This window comes from Pelophylax lessonae (genome assembly GCF_965119305.1).
Source record: "Pelophylax lessonae genome assembly, chromosome: 1".
NCBI lineage: Eukaryota > Metazoa > Chordata > Amphibia > Anura > Ranidae > Pelophylax > Pelophylax lessonae.
This window is the reverse complement of record NC_138768.1, coordinates 456,000,676-456,016,039: the sequence shown is the minus strand read 5'-3', so window position 1 is coordinate 456,016,039 and position 15,364 is coordinate 456,000,676. Positions and strand designations below refer to the sequence as shown.

Below are 15,364 nucleotides of genomic sequence, written 5' to 3'. Positions count from 1 at the left end.
CTCGTCACTTCCGGTTCACGGCACTGTATGGAATGCAGCTGTTACATTAAAACAACTGTGCTGCAATACGAATCATCTCCGCTCCCGTGCCTGTCACTTCCCTGCTCTCGGCAAGTAAATATAAAAGCGGCGGCGGCTGTATGAAAAGATAAATCACGGAGACGCCAGCCGCTTTTATATTTACTTGCCGAGAGCAGGGAAGTGACAGGCACAGGAGCGGAGATGATTCGTATTGCAACCCCGCTGTTTTATTTAACCGCCGCGTGGGTAGGTTTTTTCCACGGTACACCGTGCTATTTCCATACTAGTGCGCATGCGCACTAGTCTGCTCCTCTGTCGTCCCTTTAGGTATCCGGCCCTGTGAGCATGCGCACTGCTGCGCTGCTCAGCTGTTCCTGGCCGGAAGTGACGAGGGGTAGGTAATTCTCACGGGGTAGGTAATTCTCACGCTACACCAGGTAATTCTCACGGAACAACCCCTATGATTCCTTGACTCCATGTACTGGTGTACTCTTGACTCAGAACTGTTGTAACTTTGTATTCAGTTCTTGATTGCTGAGAGTTCTTGATGTGCTGTGAGTCGTGGTATTGGTTGCAGGGAAGGGCTGAGCTCTCTCACTCTATGATCATATTACCAGACCTGTCTCTTATTGAGTCAGTCTGGGTGTAAAGAATTCCCCTGTAGGCAGAACAATCTTCAACAAAATGGCGTCTTTTTGGAGACAGTATACAATCCAGGTGCATCACGTGTGCAGAGTTCATTCTCTGATTGGTCTCCTAGGCTGCTGATCCCCGGAAGGCGGAAGAAGCTCGGCGCTGGTGAGCTGGCTGCTGTTGTGGCACAATGATCGGGGACCTGTTGTTGTTCGGGTGAGAGCGGGCACAATGCGGGCTTTTTATCAATGGGTGTAATGGGAGGAGTTGGGCGCCACATTTTGTGGCTGCAGTCCTAAAGTGTGATGCTTTAGCTTTTTGTTACGTCATCTCTTTATTGTCGGTATATTGCGGGTTTATTGAAGACCATTGCAGTAATTGTGGTGGGAAGCAGAAGCTCACATTGCTGGAGCTATTGGTAATGCAGGTTGTCTCCCTCATAACCTCACCATCCCCCTCATTCTTGGCAGTCTTTCTGCGCATGCGCCTGTCCTGACTTCTCCTGGCCCTCCAGCAAGTACAGACTGAACTGTTTACCAGTAGAGCCTGACTTTACAGACACATGTCTAGGAGGTGCCATTTCCCCAAATAACACCTGCCTGATCCATTCTTGGCTGCATCTGGACTGACAGCTTGTCCCATTCCCTCTCTGCACACACAGATACTAATGCTGAAATGTCTGCCTACATACCTCTCTTTCCTAGCTATAGCACCTGCAGGCTGACTGAGGGGGTGCAAGTGGTGGTCACTGTATAGCCAGCAGTTAAATTATAAGGGCAAATCTTTTATTTTTTTTATTATTATTAGTTTTGGATGGAGTGGTGGGGGATTAGAACCCCTGACAGTTTTTATTGCTGTCTATGCGCCCTTCCCCCCTGTTAACCACTTTACTACCGGAGGATTTTGCTGTCTTCCGTCCAGGCCACTTTTTGCGATTCGGCACTGTGCGACTTTAACTGACAATTGCGCAGACATGCAACGCCGTAACCGAACTAAATTTACGTCCTTTTTTTTCCCCACAAACAGAGCTTTCTTTTGGTGGTATTTGATCACCTGTGCGATTTTTACTTTTTGCGCTATAAACAAAAAAAGAGCGAAAATTTTGAAAAAATAATATTTTCACATTTGTTTATATGAAATCCCCCCCCCCCCCCAAAAAAAATGTAAAAATCAAAATTTTTTATTATTTTAGGCCAATTTGTTTTCTGCTACATATTTTTGGTAAAAAAAATAAGCATATTTTGATTGGTTTGCGCAAAAGTTGTTGCGTTTACTAACTAAGGGAAAGATTTCTGTCATTTTTGGTGTTTTTTTTTTTTTACGAGTAATGGCGGCGATCTGCGATTTTTTTTTTTTTTTTTTTTTTTTTTTTTTTTTTTTTTTTTTTTTTTTTTTTTTGCGGGACTGCGACATTGCGGCGGACAGATCGGACCCTTGACTGACATTTTTGACACTTTTGGGGGTACCAGTGACATTACTACAGTAATCAGCGCTGTTACTGTAAAAATGACACTGGCAGGGAAGGGGTTTATTTTTATTGGTGATCAAGGGGTTAATGTATGCCTGGTGCTTACTGACGTGTGGGGGGAGTTAACTGAGTGACACAGGGACAGATCGCATGTTCAGCTCAGCTATGCTGAACCCTGCAATCTGACCCTGCCTGTCACTTAGGAGATCCGCCCGCTTGTGTTTACACAAGCGGGCGGATCTCCACACTCGATTCCCCGACGATCGGGGAAGAGCGGCGGTGATCACCGCCGCTCCTCCCCTGGCCCGACTCCCACTGTAACTGAATACAGCGGGAGTGAGCTTCCGGCGGCGCGCGCGCGCCGCCCACAAGGGGAGGAGTCCAGCGACGTAGGTCTACAGCGCTGGACGGGAACGAGCCACGTTGCCGCAGTACAGTCAATGTGACTGGTCAGCAAGTGGTTAAGGAGACTCACCCTCTCTTTGTCCTGTGTACCATTATCATTGAAAGTGAAAGAAATTCCCACATTTTGGGTTGTCCCCAGAAAAGTAATAGAGGGAAAATCTTCCAATGGGGACACTAGTTGTGGTGACCTAGGGGGTCCCCAAGTAATTACCTTAACCACTGCAGCTCCGCAAGGTTTACCCCCCCTTCACGACCAGACCATTTTTTGCGATACGGCACTGCGTTACTTTAACCACTTAAAGCGGAGTTCCACCCAAAAGTGAAACTTCCGCTTATTTGCTTTCTTCCGGTGCCACATTTGGCACCTTTCAGGGGGAAGGGTACCTGTTTTTGACAGGTACCCGTTCCCCTCTTCTGGGAGACGGTGCCGCGGCGATGTCCCTCAGAAGTTTGGCCTCCTCCTCCTTTCCCCGCCGACAATCCGAATGCGCAGCACGCTATGCACATCAGGGACCCACCCCTGAAGCCGTAAGGCTTCACTGCCAGGTTCCCTTACCGGCAATGGCGGCGGCAGCACCCGACAGCCGATGGAAACATCAGCTGCGGTGCCGACATCGCTGGACTCCAGGACAGGGAAGTGTCCTAATATTAAAAGTCAGCAGCTACAGTATGTGTAGCTGCTGACTTTTAATTTTTAGAGGTGGAGGCTGGAACACCGCTTTAAGGACCAGGCCTATTTCTGACACTTGTTGTTTACAAGTTAAAATCAGTATTTGTTGCTAGAAAATTACTTAGAACCCCCAAACATTATATATTTCAGCAGAGACCCTAGAGAATAAAATGGAGATCGTTGCAATACTTTCTGTCACAGCTTATTTGTGCAGCGGTCTTACAAAGGCAATTTTTTTTGGAAAAAATACTTTTTTGAATTAAAAAAATAGGAAAACAGTAAAGTTAGCACAATTTTTTTTCTATAATGTGAAAGATAATGTTACGCCGAGTGAATAGATAGGCAACATGTCATGCATTAAAATTGCGCATGCACGTGGAATGGTGACAAACATTTTCTACAGGTTATCAGTTTAGAGGTACAGAGGAGGTCTAGGGTTAAAATTATTGCTCTCGCTCGAACGATCATGGCGATACCTCACATGTGTAGTTTGAACACCGTTTACATATGTGGGCATGACTTGCTTATGCCTTCGCTTTTGCGCGAACGGGGCGCCTTAATTTTTTATTTTTTTTACTTTTTATTTTTACACTGTGCCTTTTTTAAACATTTTTTTTGATCACTTTTATTCCTATTACAAGGAATGTAAACATCCCTTTTAATAGAAATAAGCAGGACAGGTCCTCTTTAATGTGAGATCTGGAGTCAAAAAGACCTCGGATCTCACATCTACACTAAAAAGCAAAAAAAATAAAGTCTTTTTTTTATTATTATTATGAAAAAAATGGGCCTTTTAAGGCCGTTGGGAGGAAGGGATGTATGGTGTCGCTCTGATCCTCCAAGGCCATAGAGTTGAGTGGGGGGCCAGCTTGCCCTCACTTGACTTCCTGCCTAGGAGGGATAAGGACCGGTTTTTCCGTGAGAATTACCTACCCTGTGAGAAAAACCTACCCTCGTCACTTCCGGCCAGGAACAGCTGAGCAGCGCAGCAGTGTGCATGCTCACAGCCCCGGATACGTAATGGCACAGCTGAGGAGCTGAGTAGTGCGCATGCGCACTAGTAAGAAATGATCACGGTGTACCGTGAAAAAAACCTACCCACGCGGCGGGTACATTAAAACAGCTGTGCTGCAATATGAATAATCTCCGCTCCTATCCCTGTCACTTCCCTGATCTTGCCTAGTAAATATAAAAGCGGCTGTCGGCTCAGTGATATATCTTTTCACACACCCGCCGCCGCTTTTATATTTACTATCCAAGATCGGGGAAGTGACAGGGACAGGAGCGGAGATTATCCATATTGCAGCACAGCTGTTTTAATGTAACCGCTGCGTTACACACACTGCCGTGAACCGGAAGTGACGAGGGGTAGGTTTTTCTCACGGGTAGGTAATTCTCACGGAGCACCGGATCGTTTTCCCCGCTCCTGTAAGCGGGGAAAACTACCAAGAAACGGGGGGAGGAGCTCTCTTACCGCCCATAAAAGTGATCCCACAGTGAATCTGTGGCTGGGACCACTTTTATGTGAGAGGACCATCAGCCCTGTGAAAAAAAAAAATACCAGAGTTATGGCAGCTATCTGCTGCCATAACCCCGGTATTTGACATCAAAATAGTGACGTAAAACTGCAGTGGGCGGTCTGTAATTGGTAAACTTAGAATAACGTGGTCGTGCAACACTGTACCCAAATAAAATTGATGTCTTTATTCCCACACCTAGAGCTTTCTTTTGGTGGTATTTGGTCACCTTAAAAAAAAAATATTAATATTTCTTACTCTCTGCTATAAAACACATCCAATAAAAACAAACGTTACAGCGTCTACAAACTAGGGGATAGATTTATGGAATTATTTATTTATTTTTTGCTAGTAATGGCAGCGATCAGCAACCTATAGCTGGACTGCAATATTGCAGTGGACAAATTGCGCACAAGTGACACTTGTTTGGAAACCAGTGACACCAATACAGTGATCAGTATTAAAAATATGGACTGTAACTGTACTAATGACACTAATGGCTGGGAAAGGGTTCACATCAGGGGTGATCAAATGGTTAACTGTGTGCCTAAAATGTGCTTGGTTACTGTGTTGGGGAGATGTATGGCAACATGCTTTGGAGAAACACAGGATCCATGTCTTTCCTACTGACACAACAATGATCTGCCTTCTTTACATAGGCAGACCACCATTCTGCTTCTTTCCAGAACAATTGGTGGTTCCAAGCAAACCCGCCCCACTAGGCAGCGAAAAATGACGATCCACGTGGTCCTCGGCAATGATTGCCACTGGACACCCGCGATCGCTCCCCACTGAGAGGGAACGACGGTCTGCTGTTGTAAACACAACAGACTGTTTTTCTCTGAAATTATCACAGAGCGCCTGAGATCTTCCTATTTAGGAACACGGGTCTCTGTGTTCATTTCACAAGTCCCCCCCCCCCCCCCCATATAGTTATAAAACACTTAACCCTTTGATCACCCATAGGGTTAACCCCTTTCCTGCAAGTGTCATTAGTACAGTAACAGTGCATATTTTTAGCACTGATTACTGTAGTAATGTCAATGGTCCCCCCAAAAGTGTCAAAAATGTCAGTTAGGGGTCCGATCTGTGCACCGCAATGTCACAGTCCTGTTAAAAATTGCAGATCGCCGCCATTACTATTAATAAAATAAATAAAAATGACATAAATCTTTCCCCAAGTTTGTAGACGCGATAACTTTTGCGCAAACCAATCAAAATACACTTATTGGGATTTTTTCTAAACAAAAATATGTAGCAGAATACAAATTGGCCTAAAAGGATGAAAAAAGATGGATTTTTAGAAAGTAAAAATTTTGTTTTGTTTTTTTTTCAGAATTGTCGCTTTTTTTTTTTTTTTTGTTTCTAGCGCAAAGAAATAAAAATTGCACAGGTAATCAAATTCCACCTAAAGAAAGCTCTATTTGTAGGAAAAAAGGACATCAATTTTATTTAGGTACACGTCGCACAACCGGGCAAATGTCCGCCAAAGTAATGCAGTGCTGAATTGCAAAAAATGGCCTGGTCATTAAGGGAGGCAAATCCTTCCGGTCCAGAAGTGGTTAATAATAGTTTTTTATGATTTGGATTTAGTTGCACTTTAAAGTGGAACTTTACTTCCAAAAGAAACATTTGTGAACAGGTGGGCTACGTAAAGCAGAAGAGACGTATATGGCTTCTGTATTGAAGTATTCTTTGGTTCTTGTTTGTAATGCGCATCATATGTAGGAGTAGGGACAGTGCACACTGGTGCGTTGTAAAACTATATGCATTTTTAATGTTTTTAATGCGTTTTGTTAGATGCAACACACTTTGCATGCCTTTTCATCCTTGGTCACTTTGGAAACAATTGACACATGACTTAAAAAATGCACTTGAAAAAATGGTGCGTTTCCATAACAATGCATTTTTCGAACAGGACACCAAAAATGCATCAAGAAGCAGTCAAAAAAGCGTAATGCAGAGAATTGAACAGATAGAATTTAAAAGAAACCAATTTTCATGTGTTTTGTCATACTGGAAAGGTGTGTTTTAGTGCAGCAGTGTGAACAGGGCCTTACCTCATCCCGGCTAATCAAGATAGCCAAAGGTCCAAACCTGGAAGGGAAGAAGGCCTGCTGAGGATGTCAACTGCTGGCGAGGGAACTCATGTATGCCACATTGCTGGAGTGCAAGTGAATGTAGATCCTCTCTATGGTGCAACAGGGGGATTGCCATTCTTTTCATGGGGCCTATCAACACTTGTGTGCTGTGCGGGAACATTAATACAGATGCATTTTTTGACCCCATGGATTTCAATGGCCTTGCATGAAAAACTCATGTAACATGCTTTTTGTGCATTTTAGCATATGACCACAGGTGGCCATCCCATAGAAATCTCTACTTTTATATGACTTTCATTGGCTAAACATAAAAAAAAAAAAACTGCGTCAACATGCCTAAAAGTTGCCCAAAAAACCCGGGAAAATGCAGGCGCAACAGTGCGAACCGAGACTTTGTCTTCCTGTGTTTAAAAAATGTATCATCCATTTTTTTCCAAATGTGATTTCTATTGAAATCATTGGAACTCCTCAAAGTGTGTGTCAGGGGTCTTCAAACTACGGCCCTCCAGTTGTTCAGGAACTACAATTCCCATCATTCCTAGTCATGGGTTTTACAATGCCTCATGGGATGTGTAGTTCCGCAACAGCTGGAGGGCCGTAGTTTGAGGATCGTAGTTTGTGTATGTCAATGTTCATCAGTGGTAGCAATGCACAGTTCATGGCAGGGTGCGTTTTGGTACATCTTTATTTCATTAGTGCTTCTACAAAAAACAGACAGGTATGAATGAGCCCTAGAGGGCCCAAGATGCACTATTTACCTTGTAGACTATGGGACTGGGAAAATGCTACGTCCATGATACAATAACTTGCATATTCTGTATACCAGGGCTGGACAGGAGCTTGGTGGCCAATGCTTCTTAAAGTGGAAGTTTAGTCAGAAAATGAAGTCCTGCTAGATGACTTCAGGATGGCCTCTTTTGCAGATATACTGTAGCTATGTAAAACATTAAAGATGTTTACAATCCCATAATACACTGTCTCACCCTGCTCTACACATGCTCAGTTGCTCTCTATTTTTAGGCACTGTGATGAATTTGTAGAGGCTGATCTGCTAACAGCCTTAAAGCGTAATGAAACCATCCTTTCATTTACAGAAAAGGAAGCTGCTTCTGTTTGATCTGCAACTGCCATGGTGCTGCACATGTGATCGGGCATGACACCAGCCATTGGATGGTTTGACAGTTTGGTTGAGGACACAAGCAAATGTGACGTTTAGTAATCTCGGCATTCCAGGAATGTAACTGTTTTTTTGATACCGGTAAATGGATTGGTTTAGTTCCTCTTTATGGTTTACTGCTGTTCAGGGGCTCTGGGCTTCAGCAAAATGGCAGCCTCCAGCAAGAAGAAACTGGAGCAAAGCTGGAGGCAATTTACAGTACACACTAATTTTGGTAGCGTAATTATTAATGTGGGATGTATGTTCCTTGCTTAAGAACATTATTTTTTTATCAAGTTGATATTGGTAAAGTTCCGCTTTAGGGCCTTGTTTACATTTGCGGTTGGATGGGCGGTAAAACTATGCAGTTGAGCCACTGTTTTACAGCCCCAAACCGCTCCCTCATTAGCTTGCTCCAAAGGCAGTAGAGGGATGTGTACGTATGCCACCATGCTTTGCACCCTGACGCAACAAAAACGTTCCCCATTGTCCCATTTAGTACTGCCCGCTGAGCGTGTTTGTGGTGCGCTACTGTGGGGTTCAGGGGTTAAAGCAGGCGGTGAGGAGGTACAACAAATGCCGATCACTTTTCAAAGCGCAATGCTAGAGTAAACTAGTTCTAAAAATGACCACTGGTGCCTAACTACTGAGGTTTTATTTCTAGTTGTCAATATAGCTGGCTCCTAAAGTGGAACTTTACTCATAACCGCTTGATAAAAAAGAATGTTCTTTAGCAAGGAACATACATTCCACATTAATAAATTATGCTACCAAAATGAGTGTGTTCTGTAATCTGCCTCCAGCATTGCTCCAGTTTCTTCTTGTTGGAGGATCCCATGTTGCTGAAGCTCAGAGCCCCAGCAGTAAATCATAAAGCGGAACTGAACACATTGATTTAACGGTTTCAAAAAACAGTTACATTACTGGAATGCCGGAATTGCTAAATGTCAACTTTGCCTCAAAGTTCTCAACCAAACTGTCAAACCATCCAATGGCTGGTGTCATAAACGATCACATGAGCAGCACCATGACAGTTGCAGATCAAACAGAAGCAGTTTCTTTGGCTGTAAAGGATAGGAGGGTTTAATTCTGCTTTAAAGCGGTCAGCAGATCGGCCTCTACAAACTCGGCATTGCCTAAAAAATGCCTAAAATGTTGAGCAACTGAGCATGTGCAGAGCAGGGTGAAACAGTGTATTACTGGATTGTAAACAGCATAGACACTTATTTTTAATGTTTTACATAGCTATGATTGCAAAATGAGCCAGCCTGAAATGATCTAGCAGGACTTCATTATCTGACTAAAGTTCTACTTTAAAGAATTTTTTTTTTTAAATAACTAAATAAATCCTGCTGGCGACTAATTCCATATAAATGGGTCTACCCCTGCTGCTTCCAATGGACGTCTCAGCCTGACTTCTATGTGTACACCACATATCCTGGAAAGATGATTATATCCTGCTTCTTTCTGGGGTAAGGCCAGCCATAGACAGTTCGAATCTCAGCCGATTCCCTAGGAACTGGCCGAGATTCGAACCATATATGGGCAGACTGAATGTACCCAAGTTGATTTATCGATTAACTTGGGTACAACCAGCCTGCCAGATTTTACTGGCGATAATCACTAGCTGCTGGTACAACCACTAGCGATAATCACTGTCTTCTCCCAGAGGGGACAGTTTTCCCCCACCGGGAAAATACAATGACTCGCTAGGAGGGATTCCCCTGCTAACACTGTCTGTGTTGATGGGGGAATTGAGCGAATTTATTTTCTGCAACCCATGGTGTATGGCTTTCTTATAGGCATATTTACACCACAATCCCTAGGTTTACATGCATTTGATTTTTTTTTTTTTTTTTTTGGAGTTGCATTTACACGTATTTGTGGTGCTATCATATGTGTTATGGTATGTTTATGTGCAAAAAAAAATGGTGTAAACTGGGGTCATTGAAATGCATCCAAATCAGGACAGCTTATGAGAGAGTGGCTCTGCCTTTACAAAACATGCATTGCAGGAACTGCATGTATGTGAATTGGACCCAGGGGCGTAACTGCAGGGGTTGCAATCGCTACCGGGCCCCATGCTCCAGGGGGCCCGGTAGCAAACCAGTGGGTGAACTTCCAGGATCGCAAAGGTCACATTTGCGACCGGACCCTGGCATTGCACCACTGTGGGGAGGCCCCAAGATTGCAGGAAGTGGGCCCACAAGATTGCAGGAAGGGGGGCCACTGCAGAACTTGTGAAAGAATCCTGCTGCGGGACCATAATAAAAGGCCATGCAACGAGTGTAAAGAGCCCCAGGATTAGTGGGAAGAGCCCTGGGCTTGAAGGTAAGGGCCCCGGCCAGGGGTCTGGGGGGCCCTTCATGGTTACTTGCATCAGGGCCCTGAAGGTTCTAGTTACGCCTCTGATTGAACCCATAGGAAATAAGGTTAAACGGATTGTAGTGTGTTTTTATGGATCTGCAAACACACTAAAAAATGCATAGATGTGAACCTATCCTTAGCTGGTAGTTTAAATCTTTAGAGAGAGCAGTGGCATTTAACCAGGGTCAGGCTAGGTTCCCAGTCATGCGTATGGATGAATGATTGAGCACAGGTAAAAATATGCTTCAGGTCTTGGCGCGCGGTGTCAGGTCTTTGTTGTTCAGGTGTTTTCTCAGTTTGGATGACACAAGGTAGAGGCCCGATTTTTGTTTGTCATCAGCAAAGCAGGACTGCATGTGCAGGCCCAGTAATGACAAACTTGAAACTATCTTTATTCTGTATCATTGTTCTTTTGTATGGCCCTGTTCTCTTCTGGGGAAAACTTAAGCTTCTGAGGCATTTTGGCCTTTTTTCAGTCTTAGCACCTTACAACATTTTTGTAAAGTGTCTGTAAACCCTTAGGCTGAGTTTGCACAGGAATGGAGAGCTGCTGGAGCCCTTTACTTCTCTGGCTGCGGTAGGGCGAAGTGCACAAAAACATATACACTTCAATCATGCCAGTGTAGAGCAGGGCATGATTCGGCACTGTGTGCTGCAATAAAATGCAGCATGCCTGCATTTCTTTCCAGCATAGCCCCAGGCTTTGTTGCAGTGTGAGGGGAACAATTGTTTTCCGTGTGTCCTTGCGGTGACAGGCGTTTTACAATGCAGTAAAACACCTGTCACTGCAGTGCACACGTGAACTCAGCTGATGATTAGTCCTTAGATTTTGTGCCTGCATATGTGTTTTTTTTTATTTGTTTTTACTTGGTGATCCAACTGCTCACTCTACTGCATCTAATAGAGGTGTAACATTGTAACCGTAAGATTTTTTTTATCCCTACAGAGCATTGTTTCATCACCATAACATAGGGAGGAGGTGTGTTGCCCACCCACAGTATATTTACTGCAGGCGAATGGCATAGGCAGGCCAGACAACATACTAATACATCACTGGCTTGCTTCTGGGAGTGCGCATGCAAACTTGTCCCTGCCAATCGGTGCTGTGATTGGACGCAACACAAATTTGACAGCTGATTTTGGCCAATCCGCTATGGCCAATCACACACCAGAGTTCTGTGTTTACAAAAAGGCAACCATGATTCCGGTTGAAGAGTCTCCGGCCTTTAAGGACCCGGCTGACAGAAAGGCGGAGGCTGTGGCCTGCAATATGTGCACTGTGGCTGGTTAGGCACTGAGGCTAGTATTCACCATTGCCCTGGTGTCGCAAACTCTGACCAAGTGGGCTAAGCTTTTAGCCGTGACCTGGAGGGGGAGCACCTCCCCCCTGCCTTTGCTGAGCTGGCAGAGCAATTGGTCCAGGAGCTGCAGTTTATCTGTGATGCCTCTTTGAATCCGGCTCCCCTAGATGCTAGGCTCTCTGTTTCGGCAGTGGTCCTTCGGTGTGTTTTTTGGCTCAAATGCTGGTCTGCGAACCAGACTTCTATAAAGACCTTGACTGATCTTCCTTTTCATGGAGTCATGGAGATCGCCTGTTTGGAGCTACCCTTGATGACATTATTAAGGGTCTCACAGGGGGAAGAGTGTCTTTCTTCTGCAGGGTAGTAAGGACAAATGTAGACATGGTCCATCTTTCTCAACCTTCAGGGGTGACTGACAAGGGATCAAAGTCCTTCAGGGCTTCCTCTGGTGGATCCAAGGGAGCTTGGTCTGTCAAGTCAAGAGTGGGCTTCTCCAGATCCGCGGACAAGGCTCCTTCAGCATGAAGGTGCGCCCTCATCCGTATCCGGGGTGGGGGGATGTCTTCGCTGGTTTCCGGACCCGTGGACTTCAAGACTAAAAGACAAGTGGGTCCACAAAGTCATACAGTTCGGCTAGAAGATAGAGTTTCGTTCTTCTCCTCCAGAAAGGTTCTTTCCTTCCAACTTGCGCCTGTCCCTGGACCGTTTACAGGGTCTTTTTGGGGCGGTGCAAGACCTGTTACTTCAAGGGGTGATTGTCCTGGTTCCGCTATCGGAACGTTTTCAGGGATTTTACTCAAACCTGTTTACAGTTCCCAGGAAGAAAGGCAAGGTGCGTCCAATTCTGGACCTCAAGGCGCGGAACTGCTTTGTACGGGTGCAGAAGTTCAGTATGGAGTCCATTTGCACAGTGCTGGCATCCATGTATCAGGGGGATTTTCTTGCCTTTTTCGACATCAAGGACGCTTTCTTTCACATTACAATATGTGCCGGTCACCAGTGCTTCCTCCGCTTTGCCATGGGAGAGGAGCATTATCAGTTTGTGGCGTTACCCCTTGGTCTCGCCTCCACTCCTCGGGTCTTCACAAAAGTGTTGGCCCTGGTGCTAGCATTGTTACGTCAGCGGGGGGGGTCGTGGTACTGAGCTACTTGGACGACCTCCTGTGAACCTATCCTTAGCTGGTAGTGAGCAGAGTCTCCTACTGCTCTGGTGGAAAACCTGGAGATCACTATATGAATTCTGAGGCTGTTTGGCTGGATTCTGAATTCATTCTCCAGTGCTTCGGCTGGGCAAATCCTTCCTCCCCTTGTATTGGACAGTGGTCACCACGGATGCCAGCCTGTCTGGGTGGGGAGGCGTCCTCGGCTTAAATTCTGCTCTGGGCATCTGGACACTGGGAGAGTACAGACTACCGATTGATGTCCAGGAACTGCCAGCGATCAGACTGTACTTGGAACATTGGACAGATCGTCTTCAGGGATGTCCAGTGCGCATTATGTCAATCACCAGAGGGGGCACAAGAAGTGTCCTGGCGGCTCTGGAGGTAGCCGGCATTCTAAGGTGGGCAGAATGTTTTGTTCCAGTCCTCTCCGCCGTACATAAAAACTGGCAGGCGGAAATTCCCTCGACAGGTGTTGGACCACGGGGAGTGGTCCCCTCTTCCGGAGGGGTTTCATCAGTTGTGTCTCTGGTGGAGCACTTCTGAGGTGGATCTGTTGGCATCTCGGCTCAACAGAAAGGTGCAGAGGTTTTTGGCATGGTCATGGGATCCTCTGGTGGATGCCACAGGCATGCTGGTGCCCCTGTGTTGTCAGTATTGTCTGATTTACGCCTTCCCTACTCTCAAGCTTCTGCCATGACTTCTACACAGGATCAAGACAGAAGGGATTCCGGTCATCTTAGTGGCCCCCGGACTTGGCCTCGCCAGTCTTGGTACGCCGATCTGGTGCTGCTGGTCGGCAACGTTTCTTGGAAGCTTCCTCTCAGGGAGGATCTGCTGTCCCAAGGGCCAATCTTTTATCCTGCTTTACAGTCGCTGGCTTTGACGGCTTGGCTGTTGGACACCAGGTGCTGAAGGATAAAGGTTTGCCAGTTATTCCAACGCTGTCTGTTAAAAGCTAGAAAATCTACTTCTAGGAAGATCTGCCATCGTACGTGGAAGACGTGCATTGCGTGGTGTGAGTCTCTTGGGGTTTATCCTCGCTCTTTTTCTGGATCTTGACCTTCCTTTAATAGGGGATTGAGCAGAAACTGGCTTTGAGTACTATCAAGGGTCAGGTGTTGGCCTTGGCGGTCTTCTTTCAATGACCCTTGGCCACACACTCCCTGGTGCGTACTTTTCTTCAGGGAGTTCGGCACTAGGCTCCTCCCAGTGCGGTCTTGGTTGCCGCCTTGGGACCTCAATTTGGTACTCTCAGTCCTCCAGAAGCCTCCTTTTGAGAATCTTCTGGGGATTCCCCTGCTTACGCTGTCCCTCTTTTTTGGTTGCTATCACCTTTGCGAGCAGGGTGTCAGAATTGGCTGCGTTATCCTGTTGTTCACAGAGATAAGGTGGTTTTTCTCCCCTATCTGTCGTCCCTTCCAAATGTTGTCTCTGATTTTCATTTGAATGAAGACATTGTGTTGCCTTCCCTGTGTCCCAGGCCAAAACATCTGAAGGAAATTGCTTTGCATGCCTTGGATGTGGTCCGGGCGATTAGGGTGTACTTGGCAGCTACGGAGTCTTTTAGGAAGTCAGACTCACTATTTGTGCTCACGGATGGGCCTCGGAAAGGGTCGTCCGCCTCCTCTGCGACCGTTTCCAGATGGATCAGACAGAGGGTGATTCAGGCCTATTCTATCAAGGGTCAGGTTCCTCCTTTCCCTGTCAAGGCGCACTCTACTTGGGCACTTAGTGCCTCCTGGGCCTTCCGTCATCAGGCATCAGTGGCGGAGGTTTGTAAGGCGGCCACCTGGTTGTCTGTGCACAAAGTTCTATAAAGTGGATGTGTTGGCATCTGCGGATTTTTTTTTTTTCTTTTTTTGGCTGCAAGGTTTTGCAGGCTGCTGTTTACAGGACCTGGTCCTCCTTTGAGGGTGTATTGTTTTTTTCTCAGGTGGGCTCCAGTTGTTTTGGTTGAGCTCTGCTTTACCTGGTTTGCTATAGTTTTATCAAAAAAGCAAGGGGATTTCCAGTCACAACTTGCCAACCGAATTGACCAGTCTAACAGTATGTGTTAAAAACAGGGCCTTTAAGGAGGGGTGGGCTCCCTCTAGTCACCTGTCTTCCATATATCCATTAGAATGCATGTGCTCTCATTGCGGAGACTCTTTAAATTGTAGAGTTAGGTACTGTAGATATCCGGGTGCCTTACTGTGGCCTGCAGCTTACGCATGTATTTGCAAATGTGTGCAACTAAACCCATGTTTTTAACGCATACTGTTAGACAGGTCAATTCGGTTTGTCGCTTCGGTTGGTATACACACAATTACAATATTGTCACAGCTTGTAGGAAATGATCACCAGAATATATGGAACATCAATGTAACCGTATCTCCAAGACCTGACCCGTTTCAGGTGAAACCTTTCCTCAGGGGTATATTATATCGAGTTGTATATGTTCCTGCATCATATTAATAGAAAAAAAAACATTTAAATCATGCAACAGTTGTCTTTTACATGTGCAAAAAATGAGTCATTATTGTACAATAAACAGTTACATACCAGTTAGAGTTCCTGGTGAC

At 45.5% G+C, this 15,364-nt stretch overlaps 1 protein-coding gene across 2 annotated transcripts in view; it reads left to right on the top strand.

The window, feature by feature from the left end:
• Nucleotides 1-769: 769 nt before the first annotated feature.
• The window catches only part of SMIM7 (small integral membrane protein 7), a gene marked incomplete at its 3' end in the record, with an annotated part of 45,950 nt that continues 31,355 nt past the window's right edge, over nucleotides 770-15,364 (top strand). For both annotated transcript variants that reach the window (XM_082243499.1, XM_082243500.1), the window contains exon 1: nucleotides 770-870. In XM_082243499.1, the coding sequence (XP_082099625.1) occupies nucleotides 845-870 (26 nt within the window). In that variant the 5' untranslated portion in view covers nucleotides 770-844. The remainder of the gene's footprint in view (nucleotides 871-15,364) is intronic.